This window comes from Sapajus apella, unplaced genomic scaffold (genome assembly GCF_009761245.1).
Source record: "Sapajus apella isolate SASKATOON/1434 unplaced genomic scaffold, GSC_monkey_1.0 scaffold10, whole genome shotgun sequence".
Classification (NCBI taxonomy): Eukaryota; Metazoa; Chordata; class Mammalia; order Primates; family Cebidae; genus Sapajus; species Sapajus apella.
This window is the reverse complement of record NW_022436950.1, coordinates 32,924,924-32,944,278: the sequence shown is the minus strand read 5'-3', so window position 1 is coordinate 32,944,278 and position 19,355 is coordinate 32,924,924. Positions and strand designations below refer to the sequence as shown.

General features: G+C 41.4%; 2 protein-coding genes across 14 annotated transcripts in view; one reads left to right on the top strand and one right to left on the bottom strand.

Annotated features, from left to right (window-relative positions):
* Window positions 1-2,227: 2,227 nt before the first annotated feature.
* Window positions 2,228-3,111, bottom strand: LOC116551895 (40S ribosomal protein S6-like). Its single transcript, XM_032278505.1, has 2 exons — window positions 2,973-3,111; window positions 2,228-2,938 (listed from the first exon to the last, which is right to left on the bottom strand). Exons 1-2 carry the CDS (start codon window positions 3,078-3,080, stop codon window positions 2,285-2,287), a joined length of 762 nt encoding a protein of 253 aa, XP_032134396.1. The 5' UTR covers window positions 3,081-3,111; the 3' UTR covers window positions 2,228-2,284.
* An 8,296-nt stretch (window positions 3,112-11,407) lies between these two features.
* Window positions 11,408-19,355, top strand: part of ZDBF2 (zinc finger DBF-type containing 2) — a 42,630-nt gene continuing 34,682 nt past the window's right edge. For 2 of the 13 annotated variants that reach the window (XM_032278502.1, XM_032278500.1), the window contains exons 1-2: window positions 11,730-16,261; window positions 17,310-18,627. In XM_032278502.1, the coding sequence (XP_032134393.1) occupies window positions 18,568-18,627 (60 nt within the window). In that variant the 5' untranslated portion in view covers window positions 11,730-16,261; window positions 17,310-18,567. Of the gene's footprint in view, window positions 11,677-11,722; window positions 16,262-17,233; window positions 17,278-17,309; window positions 18,628-19,355 lie in introns of those variants that run through there. The other 11 variants (XM_032278503.1, XM_032278504.1, XM_032278496.1 and 8 more) reach the window with 10 other exon arrangements.

The following is a 19,355-nucleotide window of genomic DNA, read 5'->3' as shown; positions in this document are numbered from 1 at the left end:
TGGAAACCGTGAGTTTGATTCTGGAAGACTCCATGAAACAAATGCACTTCATATGATTTCTCAGTAATGTTGATAATAGATTTACTTCTGAACCTCTTGGAAGTGTATATGTTAGAAGCAGTTCTCCACCCAATTGATATTGAATTAAATGGCTGCAAAATTACTGTAAGAAGAACTGAGAGCAGTACGGGAAATTTGGTAACTAATGCCGTGTTGTAAGCTACTCATGCCGATGTAGCATTACGTCATACAAGTATTTTCAGATCTAATTCAATACATCCAGTGGGGAATTTCACTTCGCATGATTTTTTGGCTATCCTTCTCGTAGTGGACCCCAGTTTTCGTTGTCAGAGTAACACAAGCACAGCTACTTGAAGGTCTTGAAAATGAGGTTAGTAAATATTCAGCTTTAGATGGGGGTTTTTCTGAAGTTGTTGGAATAGAATTTGGACTCAATTCAGATGCAGAACTGAGACGAATAAAAGATACTGTGAAAGTTCAATGAAAAAATTTACCTTCTTGTTATTAAAGAATATATCGCACATGAGAAAAATAGTTACATTATGTTTGATAGTTGTTCTTGAATGTTTGACACAGAAACTGTACAGGTACCTTCCACAATCGCCCTGAATCACTTTGAATCGATAAAAATTTTGTAGGAAAGGAAGTAGTGTCTTTCAGGCCATTGAATGAATTTGATTACTACTACAAACAAATCATCGTTATTAACAGCCTTTGAGGAACAATCAGATAAGCCATCAGCAGTAATTGCAGCACCTGGTATAGAAAGGCGAACTTGCCGTATTTCTCAGCAAATGAAAGAACATTTGCAACAACTTAGAGCTGGAGGGAAACAAGGTTTAAGAACTTTTCCCATTATTGGTGATAATGCATCTGAAAGTTTTGATTCTGACTGAAATGCTGTATGGGTAATATATAATCAATGCCCAAATGAACGGACAAAACATACACTTTTGGCACTGTTAAGCACAATAATTTAATTTTGGCCCTTTGGTATTGTTCTAGAATTAATTTTAATTCTAGGGATATTGCTCTAAATGTGCTACTTATCGCTTATGATTCTTCAGTGTGTTATGCAGGAAACAATATAGATATACTTGTGAACTGTTGTTTGTGATTTAAGCATATATATCGAATAATGTTTCTAGATTAAATGACTTTTAAGCTCCAGAGAAAAGAATACAAAGCATTGGTCAATATAAACGTGATTAGGCCAGCTGTGACTGCTAGCAGGCAGTTATCTGAATTAGGAATCTATCCTCCCACAGAGAGTTGGAGACAGAGGCCTTATCCTTCTTGATGATTCTGTTTCGAAGGAATGGCTCTCAGGTCTTTGAGAGAGATGCCCCTGCATTACAAGAGCTACATATGTACAATTGCGAGGACTTTTTTGGTAAATGCCCTAAGAAAGAGAGGTCAAGAAGCTATCATCAGCTGTTTGATGGCTAGAGCACATCGTAAATTTTCCTGGCAGTGTTGAGCTTTCTCAGGCAGGCATTATTTAGGGGCTTGGGATCATTCTAGGGACACAGCCTGATGCTGTCAGAAGCCAAACTTGTTTAATCCGGTCTCAGTGCAGGATTTAGACAGGGTTTTCATGTGCCAACGGTTCTGCACATTTCCTTCTCTGCCGCTAGGCACTGTGCGTATGATCCATATGGGAATCTACACAGTGTGGTGCTCTTCATGGCAATCTATGGGACAGCTCAGGGAGAACTCAGCTTTTCCAGCCCCCCAGTTTTAGGTTGGAAAATCATGGTAATACCCATTAAGACACAACACAGGCAGTAGCCAGCAAGCAAGCTGCCAACATTGGTGGTGCCCTCTCTGGCAGTGGCTGCTGTCTGCTGGGCCCAGTTTCTAAGCCCAGGGCACTCTACAAATTCATCATCTCCATGTGGTTTACATGACCTACCTTGTTGGCTGTGCTAACTATTCTAAAAATATACCCTAGACTTGTTTTGAGCAGGTGTAGTAAGGCACACACACCAAACACACAAATGATCGCCAGGAAGCAAGACTTTTTTTTCCTTTTTCTTTCTTTCTTTTTTTTTTTGAGATGGAGTCTCACTCTTTCACCCAAGCTGGAGTGCAGTGGCATGATTTCAGCTCACTGCAACCTCCACCTCCCGGGTTCAAGCAATTCTCCCTGCCTCAGTCTCCTGAGTAGCTGGGATTACAGGCACATAGCGCCACTCTGGGCTAATTTTTTTTTTTTTTTTTTTTTTGAGTCTGATCTTATTTATTTGTTACTCAAAAAATCTTATTTCTGACTGGATTCAGATTTAGAAGTAGAAGCTCGCAGAGACGAAAGTCTGCGTCTCTTCGCAATTTGTTCCTGGCGATTCTCTTTAGCCTCCTTCATTCTCTTGGCCAAAAGTTTAGCATATTCTGTGGCCTCTTCCTTGTTTTTCTTAGTACGCTGCTTCTTCAGAGCAATACGCCGCCGTTTGTGCTGCAGGACATGTGGAGTAACAAGACGCTGAATCTTGGGTGCTTTAGTCCTAGGTTTCTTACCTTCTTTGTTTAAGGGCTTTCTTAAAGCATATTGGTGGACATCATCTTCTTTAGAGAGATTGAAAAGTTTGCGGACTCTGCTAGCTCTTTTGGGCCCCAGGCGACGAGGCACGGTGGTATCAGTCAGTCCAGGAATATCCTTCTCTACTTTTTTTACAATAACCAAGTTGAGAACACTCAGATTAGCATCCACAATGCAACCACAAACTGATTTTCTCTTTCTTTCTCCAGTTCTCCTTGATCTGTAACAGGAACGCCCCTTACTCAGTAGCAGGCGGACACGGCCATGAGTCAAGATACCCTGCTTCATGGGGAAACCTTGTTTGTCATTCCCACCACTGATTCGGACCACATAACCCTTCCATTCTTCACCCAGAGCGTCGGCCGCTGGGTGAAGACGCTGACGCTCTGGGTGAAGCTGACGCTCTGGCGACAAAGTCTGTCGCCATATGCTTCTCATAAAAAGCACGAAGTTTGCGTTCGTCGTCCACTTCAATGAGTTTCTGGCAGCCAGTGGTTGGAAAGGAGATGTTCAGCTTCATCTTGAAGCAGCTATACGCCTTCCAGGCGCCACGGAAAAGAGGCAATTTTTTATTTGTAGTAGAGATGGGGTTTCACCACGCTGGCCAGGCTGGTCTGGAACTCCTGACCTCAGGCGATCCACCCGCTTTGGCCTCCCAAAGTGCTGGGATTACAGGGGTGAGACACTGCGCCTGGCCCACAGACAATTTTAATTTTTATTTATTTATTTATTTTTGCAACGTAGTCACGCTCCATCTCCCAGGCCGGAGTACAGTGGCGTGATCTCAGTTCACTGTAACCTCCGACTGCCAGGTTCAAGCAATTCTCCTGCCTCAGCCTCTTGAGGAGCTGGGACTACAGGTGTGCATTACCACACCTGGCTAATTTTTTGTATTTTTAGTAGAGACGGGGTTTCACCATGCTGGCCAGGCTGGTCACAAACTCCTGATCTCGTGATCTGCCCGCCTTGGCCTCCCAAAGTGCTGGGATTACAGGCATAAGCCACTGCGCCTGGCATATTTTTTATTGTACCCACAGTTCCCAAGACACAGGAGGCAGGCATGCTGCACAGGGCCACACAGGAAAGTGACAAATTGGGGTGAGCAAATGTAGAGAGAGGGGAACTGCTGGCAGCGCCTTTATTATGAATTTTTCAGCAAAGAGTGGGCGAAACAGAGTAAGCAAGTGGTGCAAATTTAGGATTGGATAGTTTTCATGGTTTCAGTGAATTCTGGGTTTTGGGGTGGGTCCCTGGTGGTCTAGCACCTGGCGCTATAGTACATAGGACAGGGGATAGTGTCCCAGACTGTAGAGCTCTTTTAAAGGAGATGGCTGGGAGTGGTGGACCGGGGATTGGTTGGTTTGCATAGCAAAGGCGTGCTGGCAGGCAAGTTGTTATCTCTGAGAATTAGTTAAGCCTGAGATAGGTGGTACCCACATCGAAAGGCTCTAATTGCATCACGAATACAGAAAATAAGAACATATAGTTAATCCAATTGGACTTGTACTGCTCTAGCATTACAAAATTTTCTGGAGCCCTTTCCATGTCATAATATTTGAACACTACCAATTAGTTTTAAAAAATAGGATCTGTAGAATTCACAGCTTCCTAAATTCTTCCTTATAGAGTTACTCTATTTGAATATAAATTGCTTTATTGTTGGAAGTTAACTAGTGAAAATGTCTGTGAGTTTAAATAGAACTGCTCAATAATATAGTTTTCATCTTGATGACTTCATTGTATAAAATGCCGATAGGAATTCTTTCAAGTTAAATCTTTAGAGGATATAAGCTTTGGATGATCTTTGAATTAAAGAAACAAGTGTTTGGTTCGTAGCATTGTCAGCCCCAACTATCACCAGATGTTGAAAGCACTATCTTTGAGAGCTACCGATTGTGTTTCTACTAGCAAGAAGAGAGAAAGGAGAAGAAGAAAACGGGTGCGTAAAAAAGAAAAAGAAGTAGAGAAAGAAAAAAAAGAAAGGAGTAGAATATGGCAAGAATTGGTAGAGAATTATTGGAAATGATCACTCCAGCTATGTCTATATGAAGGAGGTGTATTACAAATGTATCCATACAATGTAAAGTGGAAAAGATTAAGAATACGATGTGAACACTGTAACTGAGAAGTTAAAATCACACTATGCACAATTTTAAATTCACATGGGGGAAAATGTTATCATGATTTTATAGTTGTAGTTCCTTGCCCCTGCAATTCCTTTGCCCACATCTACTCCTGATAAGCAGAAACAACTATTTTTAAAATTTTACTTTGAACTGGGCGTGGTGTGGCTCATGAGCGTAATCCCAGTGCTTTGGGAGGCCGAGGTGGGAGGATCCTTTGAGGCCATGAGTTAGAGACCAGCCTTATCCTAATAGCAAGACACTGTCTCTAAAGAAAAAAAAATTGGCCCGATGTGGTGGCGTGCACCTGTAGTCCTAACTACTTGGGAGTCTGAGGCAGGAGGATCGCCTAAGTCCATGTTGTAGCCTGCTGTGAATGACCTGTCACTGCACTCCAGCCTGGTTGACAGAGCGGGGCTCTGTCTCTATTTAAAAAAATTATTTTGTTCTAGGTGGATCATCTGTATGTTTACATTAAAAAGAGGCTTATATAGCTATTTAGTGATTTGCTGACTGCAGACATTACATTATATATTAAATCCGTACATGACAGATGAGGCGTTATTAATAAGTCATTTGCACAGGTCTCCCTGTGTACTCTTCTCCCTACACTTATACTCCCATTCCGCAATTGTCTACTGTATATTTCTGCAACTTAAAGCCATATACTCTTTCTTTCTTGCTCTCTCTTCTTTCTTTCTCTCATTCTTTCTTTCTTCTCTTTCTCTTTTCTCTATCTCTTTCTCTTTCTTCTCTTTCTCTTTCTCTTTCTTTCTTGGAGTTTTGCTCTGTCACCCAGGCTGGAGAGCAGCAGCACAATCTTCACTCACTACAGCCCCTGCTTCTGCCTCCCAGGTTCAAGCGATTCTCCTGCCTCAGCCTCGTGAGTAGCTGGGATTACAGGCATCCACCACCATGCCTGGACAGTTTTTTTGTATTTTTTAGTAGAGATGGGGTTTCACCACGTTGGTCAGACTGGTCCCAAACTCCGGACCTCAAGTGATGCTCCTACCTCAGCCTCCCAAAGTGCTGGGATTACAGGCATGTGCCACCGCGCCCAGTTCCTTTTCTTGCCTCCCTCCCTCCCTCCCTCCCTCCCTCTCTTCCTTCCTTTTTTTTTTTTTTTTTTAAATAGTTTCACTCTGTTGCCCAGGTTGGAGTACAGTGGCACACAATCTCAGCTCATTGCACCCTCGATCTCCTGGGCTCAAGCAATCCTCCCATCTCAGCTTCCTGAGTGGCTGGGACTATGGTCAGGAGCCTCTGTGGCTGCCTGCTTTTTTTTTTTTTTTTTTTTTTTTTCTCTTTTTTGAGACAGATTCTGGCTCTATAGCCAGGCTGGAGTGCAGTGGCACGATCTTGGCTCACTGCAACCTCTGCCTTCTGGGTTGAAGCAATTCTCTTGCCTCAGCTTCCCAAGTAGCTGGGACTACAGGTGCACGCTACCATGTCCAGCTAATTTTTGTATTTTTAGTGGAGATGGGGTTTCACTGTATTGGCCAGGATGGTCTTGATCTCTTGACCTCATGATCCACCTGCCTTGGCCCCCTAAAGCGTTGGGATTACAGGTGTAAGCCATGGTGCTCACCCAGCCTGCATTTTTTCATCAACATTTTTGTTCCAACAATCAGTAAGATGAGGACATTTAACACTACCATCTTTCCCACTACCTTGCAAATGAAACTTTTGTCCGTCTTGCAGGAGAAATCAACAAGACAAATGGAGTTATTTTCTGACCATTCACATTAATTTTATTCTGATTTATTTATTTATTTATTTATTTTTGAGACGGAGTCTTCACTCTGTCACCCAGGCTGGAGTGTAGTGGCGCGATCTCGGCTCACTGCAACCTCCACCTCACTGGTTCAAGCAATGCTCCTGCCTCAGCCTCCCGAGTAGCTGAGACTACAGGCGGAAGCCATCACTACCAGCTAATTTTTTACTCTTTATTTTTAGAAGAGACAGGGTTTTACCATGTTGGTCAAGCTCATCTCGAACTCCTGAGCTCAAATGATCTGCCTGCCTCGGCCTCCCAAAGTGTTGGGATTACAGGCATGAACCACGGCGCCTGGTCCACATTAATTTTAAAATAATGATTTGGATGGGGCATATGCGTGAATCCCTTTATGCTTAAACGTTAAGAAAACGTTTTACTTTTTAAGGAGCTAACATGGAAGGCTTAGGGGGTAAAAGCTTTATAATGACCTCACCTGACGGTGAATAGGTAGAACAAAGTCCACAGTAATAGAATTTGGGAAAAGAAACAGCCCATACTCTAAGCTGATGAAATCTAAATTCTTTCATGATTCAGCTATGAGATCTTGGAGTGCTTTCTAGACACAAAAGAGCTGATTTTAGTGTCCCTTAAAAGAGGAAGAAGATGAAATAACACATACATAGCACTTTTTTTCTCCCTGGACCAAATATGTTGGGGGAGGAAATGGGGTACATACAAACCCAATCCTGATCTCTAAGGTCCTCTAAAGATGTTTAGATGTGTAATGTGTTTAGATCTGTAATGGGTTAATAAAGAATTGAGGGGGAAATTACAATTTTTGGAGTTTAACCTTATGGATAGCTAAGCTCTCCCACAAAATGTGCCCATTGCCACTAGACAGAAATTTTGATTGTGTGGATTGCTGATCTGATCCAGAATGGCACTCCCTTTGATGTTTTATGATAGTATCATGTGGGAAGAAAAATTTTGCCAACTAAACTATAACACAATAATTTCTTGTAATTTAATGTTTTTCTTTCCTTTTTTTGTTTTTCTCTTTGAGACAGGGTTTCACACTGTCGTCCAAGCTGGAATGCAGTGGTGCGATCGCGGCTCACTGCAGCCTCTACATCCTGGGCTCAGGTGATTCTCCTGCTTCAGCCTCCTGAGTAGCTGGGACTATAGGCATGTGCCACCATGCCCAGCTAATTTTTTGTCTTTTTTGTAGAGGTGAGGTCTTGCTATTTCCCAAGTTGATCTTGAACTCTTGAGATCAAGCGATACTCCCACCTCAGCCTCCCAAAGTGCTGGGACTACAGGTGCGAGCCACTGCACCTCGCCTATTATTATTTCATACTCAGTAAAATACATTTATTATGCATCGATCTTGTGCATGCATAGAAAGGGAATATAAGTAAAATTGGTTTAGGGATTTCAGAAACTAATTCATGTTCAGAACTCAACTTTCATTTAATTTTAATTTTTTTTTTAGATGAAGTCTCACTTTGCCACCCAGGCTGGAGTGCAGTGGTGCGATCTCAGCTCACTGCAACCTCTGTCTCCCGAGTTCAAGTGATTCTCCTGCCTCAGCCTCCTGAGTAGCTGGGATTAGAGACACACGCCACCACACCTGGCTAATTTTTTTTTTTTTTTTTTATTTTTTTTTTTTTAAGTATAGATGGAGTTTTGCCATGTTGGCCAGTCTGGTCTCAAACTCTTGACCTCCGGTGATCCGTGCTGGGATTACAGGCATGAGCCACCACGCCGGGCCCAGAACTCAACTTTTATGAATCGATTTTTTTTTTTTAAAGACGGAGTCTCACTGTGTCGCCCAGGCTGGAGAGCAGTGGCACCATCTCGGCTCACTGCAACCTCTGCCTCTCAGGTTCAAGTGATTCTCCTGCCTGCCTCCGGAGTAGCTGGGACTACCGGTGCCACCACACCTGGCAAATTTTTTGTATTTTTAGAAGAGATGGGGTTTCACCAGGTTAGCCAGGATGGTCTCCATCACCTGATCTCGTGATCTGCCCGCCTTGGCCTCCCCAAGTGCTGGGATTACAGTCATGAGCCACTGCGTCATGAATCGCTTTTGGAACCAGTTGTCCATGGCTGTGGTTTTCCACCAAAGGTGTTAGTGATGCATCTAACCTTAAAAGTGCTCCAGCCAGGTGCAGTGGCTTGTATCTGTAATCTCAGCACTTTGGGAGGTGAAGGCGGGAGGATCCCTTGATGCCAGGAGTTTGAGAGCAGCCTAGGCAACAAAGTGAGAACCTTGTCTCTACGAAAAATAAAAAAATTTAGCCAGGCATGGTGGCACATGCCTGTGGTCCCAGCCACTTGGGGGACTGAGGCAAGAGGATCGCTTGAGCTTGGGAGACTGAGGCTGCAGGGAGCAGTGTTTTGCGCCACTGCACTCCAGCATGTGTGACAGAGGGAGACCCTTTCCTTTCTCAAAAAAAAAAAGAAAAGAAAAACAAGAAAAAAGAAAGAAAGCATGCTGCACTATTTATGCAGGATTTTCTTTTCTTTTTTAAAATTTATTATACTTTAAGTTCTGGGGTACATGTGCAGATCGTGCAGGTTTGTTACATAGGTATACACGTGCCATGGTGGTTTGCTGCACCCCTCGCCCCATCATCTACATTAGGTATTTCTCCTAATGCGATCCCTCCCCAATCCCCCCACCCCCTGCTATTCCTCCCCTAGCTCCTCACCCCCCAGGCCCCAGTGTGTGATGTTCTCTTCCCCGTGTACATGTGTTCTCATTGTTCACCCACTTATGAGTGAGAACAAGCGGTGTTTGGTTCTCTGTTCTTGTGTCAGTTTGCTGAAATGATGGTTTCCAGTTTCATCCATGTCCCTGTGTATGCAGGATTTTCTTCCAGGCCAGCTTACCTTATTTTGCAAATTTTGATGCTGGCGCCTGCTTGATCTCAACTGAATGTATCCATTACGAGTTTTTTTTTTTTTTTCTTTTTTTTCCTTTTTTTTCTTTCTTTCGTTCATTCATTTGTTCTTTTTTTTTTAGATGGAGTCTTGCTCTGCCGCCAGGCTGGAGTGCAGTGGCAACATCTCGGCTCACTGCAACCTCCCCTTCCCAGGTTCAAGCAATTCCCCTGCCTCAGCCTCCTGAGTAGCTGGGACTACAGGCACCTGCCACCACACACAGCTAATTTTTTGTATTTTAGTAGAGACGGGGTTTCACCATGGCCAGGATGGTCTTGATCTCCTGACCTCATGATCTGCCCACCTCGGCCTCCCAAAGTGCTGGGATTACAGGCGTGAGCCACGGTGTCTAGCTGAATTTCGAGTTTTCATGTAAAACATTCAGGACTTGTTTTCCTTCTTCAATGATGTTATTGAATACAATCTATAGGAGTTGTAATTGTCTAACCAGGCTATCAAGAATAATATGCAAGTTATTTCACTTTTTGGGGGTGCAATTATTATTTAACTGTTCAGATATGGGTTCCCAAAATCCATTAAGAATGAATGTGCTTGGTGAGTAACTCATGGCTCCCAGAAGACTACTAATTCTTAGCCAGCACCATCTCTTTGTTTTCCAAGTGCTGGAGAAATCTCTTTTTGGTCCTAGGAAAATCTTCTCTTTCCCTAGGAAAATCTCTCTCCAAGTTTGAGTAAGTTTTGCCTGTTAATTCCCTTCCTCCTAGGGTTGTGGGTTTTATTAAACAATGCGCTTATCTCAGTGAAATGAGAACAACCTGAACAGCAACATCCACGCTGTAATTCGTGCAGTTAATGACAACCAGGTCTGTATTGCCACCTGGTCAGCGTGAGTTTGTAAGATGCATCCTCAATTCACAGATGTTAAACTGTGGGAAAAAACGTGGTTTAGCATCTGTGAAATACAGAACGTCATGGTGGCTGGGTCAATGTATAGTGGCTTTTCTTTAATTCCAAGGTTGGGATGTGGGAAAAAAACTTGCCTTAAAAGAAATCCATACTTTTTGGTACGTTAAATCTAAGGGAGGTTATAAATCGAATGGTTGCAAGAGCCCGAGTTTAAAGTGAGAGAAAGATGTAGCAGGGGAAGAAAGAGCTGAGAAATACGGAAAGAATGGAAACAATGGGTGTAAAAGCAACGGGCAAGTTTTTTTTTAAAGGGACAAAATCACAAGCTTATTAAAAAAGGCAATGACAATTACAGCTACAGCTAAAGAGCAAAGTAGCTCATTTTAAGATTATTTTTACATTAGATAGAAGCTTTGCAGCAGGGCTCCTCTCCATTTTAGATAGTAAAATTGGTTTAGGTATTTCAGAAGCTCTTATTGCAGATTATAATTTCATATTCAGCAGTGTGATTCATTTAGGTTAGTAACCTCCGTTACACTTAAACTGTTTTTCCTCACGACTATATTCGTAGTGGATAGCGCAGTGAATATAATTTCATGAGTCAATGTTGTTTGTTACTATTTGTAACCCTTTAATGTGCAGGGTAGATCTTTGAATATCTAACTTCCTTAAGCCTTAGTTTTTTCAGTAGTCAAAGGGGGGCTAATTCAGGATTATTCAGAGTTACTCTGAAATGAAATGCAAGAATGTATATAAACCTTAAACAGTGCCTAGCACAGAGCAACGCTCATTGAACAGCAGCTTTTGTGAGATGCACCTCATTCTGAAATAAGCGTGGAAACAGCACAAACGACTAGCTCTCTTAGCCCCGTTTTTTTCCTACATTCGTATGTTGCTTTGAATTGGCAAGCAGTTTTTATTTGGACCCTCAAACGCTAAAACCTTGGTCTCTTAACTGTGCTATGAGTCTAATCCTTTTCTTTGGATCGTGATGGATTTCCCGAGCTTCGGAGTGGGGCCCTGACCAGGGAGGAAGTGTCCGCTTTAAGAGCTCCTGGAGGGGAGGAAGGGGCTCCTCCGCCGGGGTGGGAGAGTGAGGGGGTGGGAGAGTGAGGGGGTGGGCGGGCAGGGGGCGGACCCGCCGCTCCTGCGTCAGAAGGGGTCCGGTTTTCGCACCTTCCCTGACGTCAAACCTCCATCAGGGTTGCAACGCCACGTTGCCTTGGATGCCTGCGTGAGTCCAGTCGCGAGTCGGGGCGAGCGTCCTGCGAGACGCGCTCCCGCCCTGCTTCTCCCTCCCGGCCGCAGGCGCCTATTTTTGGCTCCGCGGGCAGCGGGGCCGCGGCGCTCGGACGGCCTGGGGTTCGGGCGCCGCCACGGAACCGGAATCGGCACGGAGAGCGCCCGGCGCGGTCCTCGGTCTCCACCGCGGCCCGGAAGGAATCCGGGCGGCCTCCGCGGAGGTGAGTGCCGCGGCGGAGGCGGGGCGCGGCCCGGGCGACGCCCGCGGGCGGGGCCTGCTCGCCGGGCGCCCGGGGCGCCTTCTTTCTCCCGGGGGACACCAGGACGGCTCGCCGGGCTCCCGCGGCCGCTTCGCAGGTCCTCGGCTTCCCCTCATCCCGCGTCCGTTTCTGCCCCTGCTGCGTGAGAGGGTTCGGCGGCTCCGGGCCGGGATCGAGGTGGCGGGTCGAGGGGAGGAGGTGGGGCGCGGGCTGCATTGCGCTTCGGTCGGGGCGGTGGGTCCGAGGGGTCGGCGGACGAGGCCTCGGGCCCGGGCCTGGGGAGGGGGAAGCCTGCGGGGTCGGATTGGGGGCTGGGAACCCGCGGAGTCTTGCCTGGGCACCTGTGGGGCCGAGATCCCGAGCCACCTGTCCACACACCCCCTTCCCCCAGTGCCCTGCGTTGGGTCCAGCTGGCCCCAGACTTAGGCCTTTCCCAGCCCCTGGCGATGCTAGTTTATTTGGAAACGTGTGATTTTTGTGTTAATGATCGTTTTACTACTGCCGTGCAACAGTTGTGTAAATCTGGTCTTGTTACGCCATCGTTTTTACTTGCTCCTAAGAAGGCCGTTTCCAGCTCCTGGGATGATCCCACGCTTTGATTCTGGGTAGCTCGTGGAAGAGATGCATAGCAAGATACTGGTTCTCAGGGGACCAAAACGCAACCCCCCACCCGCCAACGTAAAGGAAATAGCTAGTTTTTGTTTTTCTTTTTTACAGCAATTTGCTCTGTGTAGGGAGGGGGAGGGACGGCGGAGACAGCCTGTGGCGATTTCATCCTGGAGAGAATCCGCTCACAGTTTGGCGGGTATCTTTCCCTTCTCTTTAATTAATACACAAACATATATACGTGTGTCACATACGGGGCGTTTATTTGTCTGCTTTTTTCATTTAATGCATGGAAGATCTTTTCTATATCGTTTGAACCCAAAGCGTAGAAGGCCAGAAAGCAACTCGTTAGAGAGTTGATCAAGTATTACTGCAGTGGCCAGTGATTTGGATAGAGATAAGCTGAATTCAGAAACCAGTAACAACTGGTTTCTAGAAAATATTGTTTAGAAAATATGTCATAATAATTGCAGGCAGTGTTTCTTCAAACTGCATTTTTTCAGCCCGTTCGTGAATTGTGAAATTAATTTAGTGGGTCGTGACTAGCATTAAAGATTAAAAAAATTAAATAAGATCACATAGAAAATATCAGAATGCATTACATGTAATGAGAGTTTTGTTTTGTGAAAAATGTTTTAACTGTGCGTGTGTACCTGTGTGCGTGTGCTCGGTTGTAATTCAAAATGTATTGGTTGCTGTGTGTCGTGTTAAATAATCTTGGAAGTCACTAACCCAAGGTATTGCTAGCACTCAGATGAGCAATGATGCAGTTAAACATTAGTTTTTAAAATTTGGAATAGTGATGTTGTTGATTGCAGCAAATAAGAGTCCTAATTATTTGTTTTCGCGTAGCATTAAAACAAACAGTATTCCTAAAAATACAGAGAAGTGGTGTCTAAGTCGTTAAGAGATTATAGCATAAATTGCTCAAATTGACCAATGGTCACAACTCAGTTAATGCTGGTTATTGGTGTGAGACCTGCTCAGAGGTCTCTTTTCTCTTAACCTTAGTTCCCTGATTTGCTAAATGAGAATTAATCATGGCAGCTACCTTATAAAGCTGTTTGTTATTTAGATGAGATAATGCACAGGAAGCTGTTGACAGAGCGCCTGGCTCAGATTAAGTACTAAGTATTAGCTGTTATTATTTTACTAAGACTGAATAGAGATGTCTAGGATAATGCTTGTCACCAGAGGAAAGCCAGCATAGCGTGGATAATTGAAAAAAGTGGAAAATTGAAAATCAGTAGTGTTGTGTGGAGGAACTGACACTGAATTGGTGTGGTCTTTTTTGTCATTCGGCCATTGTTTTGTCATTGCTTCTCAGTTGTTTCCCTGCTGCTGGACAGAAATTTAGACTGCCTTATTCAGAAAACCAAATGCCTTTCTATTGTCTTTCCTTATTTTTTAAAAAATTAAGTTGATGTGTCTTTTGTCAGGCACTTGAAAAATCTGTTTTATGAGGATTGTGGGTTTTGTTAGTTGTTACTACAGTGCCACACTCAGTTTGAGAAATACACGACAACCCCAGAGTCATTTCAGAAATATTTTTTTACCGATGTTTACCTCTGCGGCTGGTGCAGATCTCAGGTGTGCAAGAAATATTTCTTAAAAAACAACAACAACAACAAAATGCTGTTTTATTTTTCTTTTGAGACATTTCTGCTATGACATTTCAGTTACATTCCTCATTTCTGTGGAACTCATCTGGGTAGCTCAGAAATCTCTGTTCACTCCCCGGGATAGGTTTATGCAATTTTAAATGTCACCTAAACGAATGGAATAAGAAGGTGAACATAGTCATTTTAAAAATAGTATTATTATTTTTGGGAGAAATAAATATGCTTCGGATTCATAAAAAGGCTATGTTTGCAAATGTACTTAAGTGGGTATGACAACTGTGAAAGATTGGGGAAAATGTTTAACATTGATCATAATTCTGCTCTTAGATTTGAAACTGCCTTCAGATTTTTGTTCTGCTTTAGAGGAACACAAATGGAAACTCAGGGGTGAATTACAATGCAGTTTATGGAAAGACATGTCTTGAGACGTTAGCTAACCTGTCCCCCAATAAAAGCAACAACACCCATACTAAAAATACCAATGAAACAAAAAAGCCCAACTTGACCTTAAACATATATACATTTATATGTTTTAAGTTAAATATTAAGATTATGTGTGTATTTAAATTATCTCACTGGTTGACTTTCAGAAGTTAACTCACGAACTACCGGTTCTTGTCAGGGCTTTTATCTTACACTGACACGATGAAATACTATGCAATCATTAAACATTCTATTTTAGTTTATTTTCTTCTATTTTATAATAACATTTTATAATGGCATATAAAGGTGCTCATTATATGTGGTTCAGTGAGAGATGGTGGCTATAGACTAGAGTGTACTATACCATCCCATTTTTGTAAAAATATGTTTAGGATAAAGAAGAATATAACACAGGTTAATGGTGGGTGGTAGTATTATGGCTGATTTTTATGCTCTTTATGATTGTACTATTATAAATGTTTGACTTTTGTAGTAAAAACTAATAAAATAATTTTTTAAAGAAAAATGTGTGTTTTCTTATTTTGTAAACATATATGACTGTGCTTTAAGGGATACTGACTCTTAGCTTGGAGATTTTAGGCATTAACTAATTCTCCAGTATTTTCGGAAATGGTGCAGAGTAGTTAATAGTTACGTTCCTTACCCTTTGAGAAGCTCCTTTGAGTAGAAGAGAATCATTGTTCCAGAATTTTCTTAAACCGCTCTAGAGTATACCTCTTTACAAAAAAACTTCCACAGTACCTAAAGGCACAGTCTAAATTCTTCAGTTTGCTTTTGAAAACTAACAGGTCAAAATCCAGTCCACTTTCCGTGGTTTATTGCCCCATGAATATGTAAAAGTATTTATTAATAAAAAATAAAATACTGAAAAAAAATTCTCAAATGCAACCTTAGATTTGCTGATTTGTTAATTTTCTTGCATTTGTATCTTGGCTAGTTTGTTAATTGGACTATCATTTCCCAGCCTTTGAGTGAGTAAATCCTACCCATTTTTCAGTATCTGGTTAAAAAACCATACCCACAGTGGCATCCCTGGCCACTCTAGCTAAAACTGAGTTTTGCAGTTGAACTCATTAGCAATTCTCATTTTTGCTGAGGCATTTCTTAGGCATCACCTCATTCTTGATCTCTAATTTCCCAATTTCATTTTAAATTTTTTGAGGGCAAGAAAACTTGTCTCGTCTTTGTCTCTATTCCTTAAAGTTTCTAGCATGGAACTCTGCACAGGGTGGGTGCTTTCTAGTTATTATTTGATTATACCGTGGTATCACTGGCTCTTTAGAATCCAAGTGTTGGAAATTTTTCTTAACCAGTGATCCTGGATAAGGAGCAGCGCTTTGCCCGCAACAATACGGAGGAATAAAAAACATGCTTCTGCTTAATAGTGTATTGATATAGATAGTTGATAAAAGACTTGACAGTATTTTTCATTAAAACTAACGTGATACCTGAGCCTCAGGAAGTTTCTCATGCAGCTAATTTTGTTTGCGTTTGACAGCATTTTTGTTCTTAACCTTACCAGAAGCACAATTGCGTCTTATATTCTTTTACAGCTACTGTTCCAGGAACCCAGAGACCTGCAGTGTTTGATGGTGGATTAGATGGGCCATCACAGTCACTGCACCAGAACTTTAGGAGGTCATGTCTGAGGTTCAGTGAGTCATAGTATGTAAAGTACTTTGTGTTCAAAAGTTAATATTTTTTCTTATGTTATTGGAAACATGTCCGTTTTCAAAATATATCCAGGTATACTTATTTGGTCTGTGGTAGACACTTATGGGACCTAACTCTTTTAAAAAATGATTTTATTTTAATTTACAGATATTTGCCAGAATTAATACAGCTGATGAAATACTTGATCTTTTCTGCTTCAGGTAAATAATTTGTTACTTTGTAAAAATATCAGGTTCTAGTAGAATTCAGAGTTTGTATAAAAAGACCTATTTAGGCATCCAAGGTAATATAATCCCAGACCCTGAAAAAGTGATCTCTTTAATAGGTAAGTTTATTACTTCATAAAAAATGATGACTTATGTTATTGAGTTGACTTATAGCAGAATCACCTTGAGCATTTTATTTTATTCTATTTTATTTTATTATTATTACCATTTTTTGAGACAATGCCTCACTCTTTTCCCAGGCTAGAGTACAGTGGCTTGATCTCGGCACACTGTGGCCTCCACCTCCTGGGTTCAAATGATTCTCTTGCCTCAGCCTCCCAAGTAGCTGGGACTATAGGCATCTGCTATCACACCCAGCTAATTTTTGTATTTTTAGTAGAGACAGGATTTCACCGTGTTGGCCAGGCTGGTCTCAAACTCCTGACCTCAGGTGATCCGCTTGCCTCAGCCTCCCAAAGTGCTGGGATTACAGGCATGAGCCACCGTGCCTTGCCCCCTTGAGCATTTTAAATTTGCTTCATAATGTATGTCCTGGGTTCCCCCAACCCCTGGGATTTTGATTTGGTAAGTTTCCAATGAGGTCCTGGCATGTTAATTTTTAAAAATGCCAACACATGCTTCTGGTTCATTGCAACTCACTGTAGCACTAGAGATGACAGATGACGGGAATGACAGGCAATAATGCCACAGGAGTTAAGGGCCATAGGATTAAAGATTTAAAAATATTTAAGTATTTAAATTTTGTGTGTATGTGATATTGGACTGATGCTTTACTTTTGTCCTTTAGTCAATGAATGTTTTAATCGTATTTTCAGTAAATTCCCCCAAAGTTTGTTATTTTAGGATTTTTCAAAGTTTAGATTTAAGCTCTAGGTTCTCTTAGCTTGAAGTTTGCCTTATGTGTAAGTACAACTTAAAAAACTTTGTTTTGTTTTATTGCTGTAGGTTAATAAGTGAAGTAAATTAGTGGAAAAAATACTAAATTTTAAGTAAGTAATGTCTTATATATTTTTTGTGTCAGAGGCTGGCTTAATTGATTAATTTTCTCCATAAATGTGAGAAGTCGGAAAATCAGTATTTCTCATAATAAAAAGTAATAGGTAAGTAAATGTTATGCTAGCATTTTGACTTAATGAAGCCTTTTTTTCCGTCATCTTACTGGTTTTAAGGCTGTGATTTTATGTTTCAGTTATTGATTTTAATGATTAAATTTTTCCCATTGGAGAAATACTCATAACACAATATAGAATGATTGCTATATATCTTCCAGCAGCTGAGAATGCTTAAACTATTTGAAATGCAAAATTATTTGCAATTCTATTTTCAGCTTAACAAAGCAGCAAATAAACTGCATTAAATTTTTTACTTAAAATCTTCATAAATTATATGTACATTGTGTCAGTTAATACATGGCTGAGCATGAAAATTACCGGGGGAATTTTGAAAATTCTGAATTCTAGGCTCACCTCAGCTCTACTAAAATTTTGGGTGTTCAGCCTGGTTTGGGAACCATGCAGTCTATAATGTTGAAGGATTATACTTTTAGGTGAGTGGAAACTGGAAAACTATTTATTTGTAGAGAAATCTCAAACACTGGTAGGAAAAAAATCCTTCATATTTATCTAGCATATATAATTGGCAGAAGAAAAATGTGTTTCAGAGGCTAAATTAGTTGTTCCGATTTTTAGCAACTGTGTTGCATAAATTATTAAAAAATCTGCTTCTTTGTGAGCTGAGCAGAAAATGCCATGTGGTGTCTTTACTCTCATGGTGACAGAGAATGAGACGTCGTTAGATAATCTGGGATTTTATGTGGAAACATGATGGGGAAATTAATGAGCTGCATTAGAGTATAGTAAATATACCATAACAATATCTTAGAAGTAATTGATCTTCGCAAATTGATTATTGTAGTCTTTGTTACTGAATCAATATCTAATATCTCTAATAAGTGATTAGAAAAACTAATCTAAAAAACTAAATATTTAGTCATCTAGTCTTCAAATATTGGCAACGAACTGTTCTTTCATAAGATGTGTAGTTCTTGTTTCTGCTTCAGGCTCACTTATTTATTCAACGTCTCATGGCAGCCTTGTGTATTTTCCTAATTATTAGACGTAGGAGCGGATAGGACCCAAGAGTGAATTTCTGTTTTCTGTTAATTATCATAGCCATTTTCCTCATAAGAGTAAGGAATTATCATGATTTTGAACATTTTTCTTTTTTTCAGTTTGAGTATTAGAAGACAGTAGCCATCTGACTTCAGTTATTTATTCAAGATGCAGAAAAGACAAGGATATTGCAGTTATTGCCGTGTGCCATATAATAACCTGGAACAGGTGAGAGGTTTCTATTAATATGATAATATCTCAGAGGACCTAGTTGTGACTTTCTCTGACATTTTATTAAATTTGTTTATTCATTGAACAGATCATATTGGGAATCTGTTAGCTGGCAGATACTGTGTAAAGTTCTAGGGATATGACCATGAACAAAACAAGCCTCTTTTCTCTTGAAGCTTATATTCTAGTGTAGTAAGAGAGAAGATAAATAATATGTAAATTTAGTACATAATATATGAGATTATGATCAATGTTATGAGGAAAACAAAATAGGGAAGGGGTAGGGTAGCCAGGTAAGGCCTTTTTAAGGAAGTGACATTGAGTGGAGATTTGGAGTTCACGTTTCAGGTTTGCATTTATCTGGGGAAAGAGTTTCTAGGTAGAAGGAGGAGACACAGACCCTGAGGTTGCTGAGTGGTTGGCACACTAACGAACAGCCAGGAGGCTGGTGGCTGCATGGATATTGGAAGGTAGGTGATAAGTAATAGGCAAAGAATTCTGTATTTTAGATTCAGGGGGTATATAGGCTTGTTGGTTACATGAGTATATTGCAGACTGGTCGGTATTAGGCTTCTAGTGTATCCATTACCCAAATCAGAGAAGTCGATTCTTTAAGACATTGTAGGCTTAGGTAAGGACTTTGAATTTTATTTCAAGTGAGGTGGGAGAGCATTTCAAAATTCTGACCATAGGGGTGAAATCATCTACTTTGTGTGTTTAAAGGT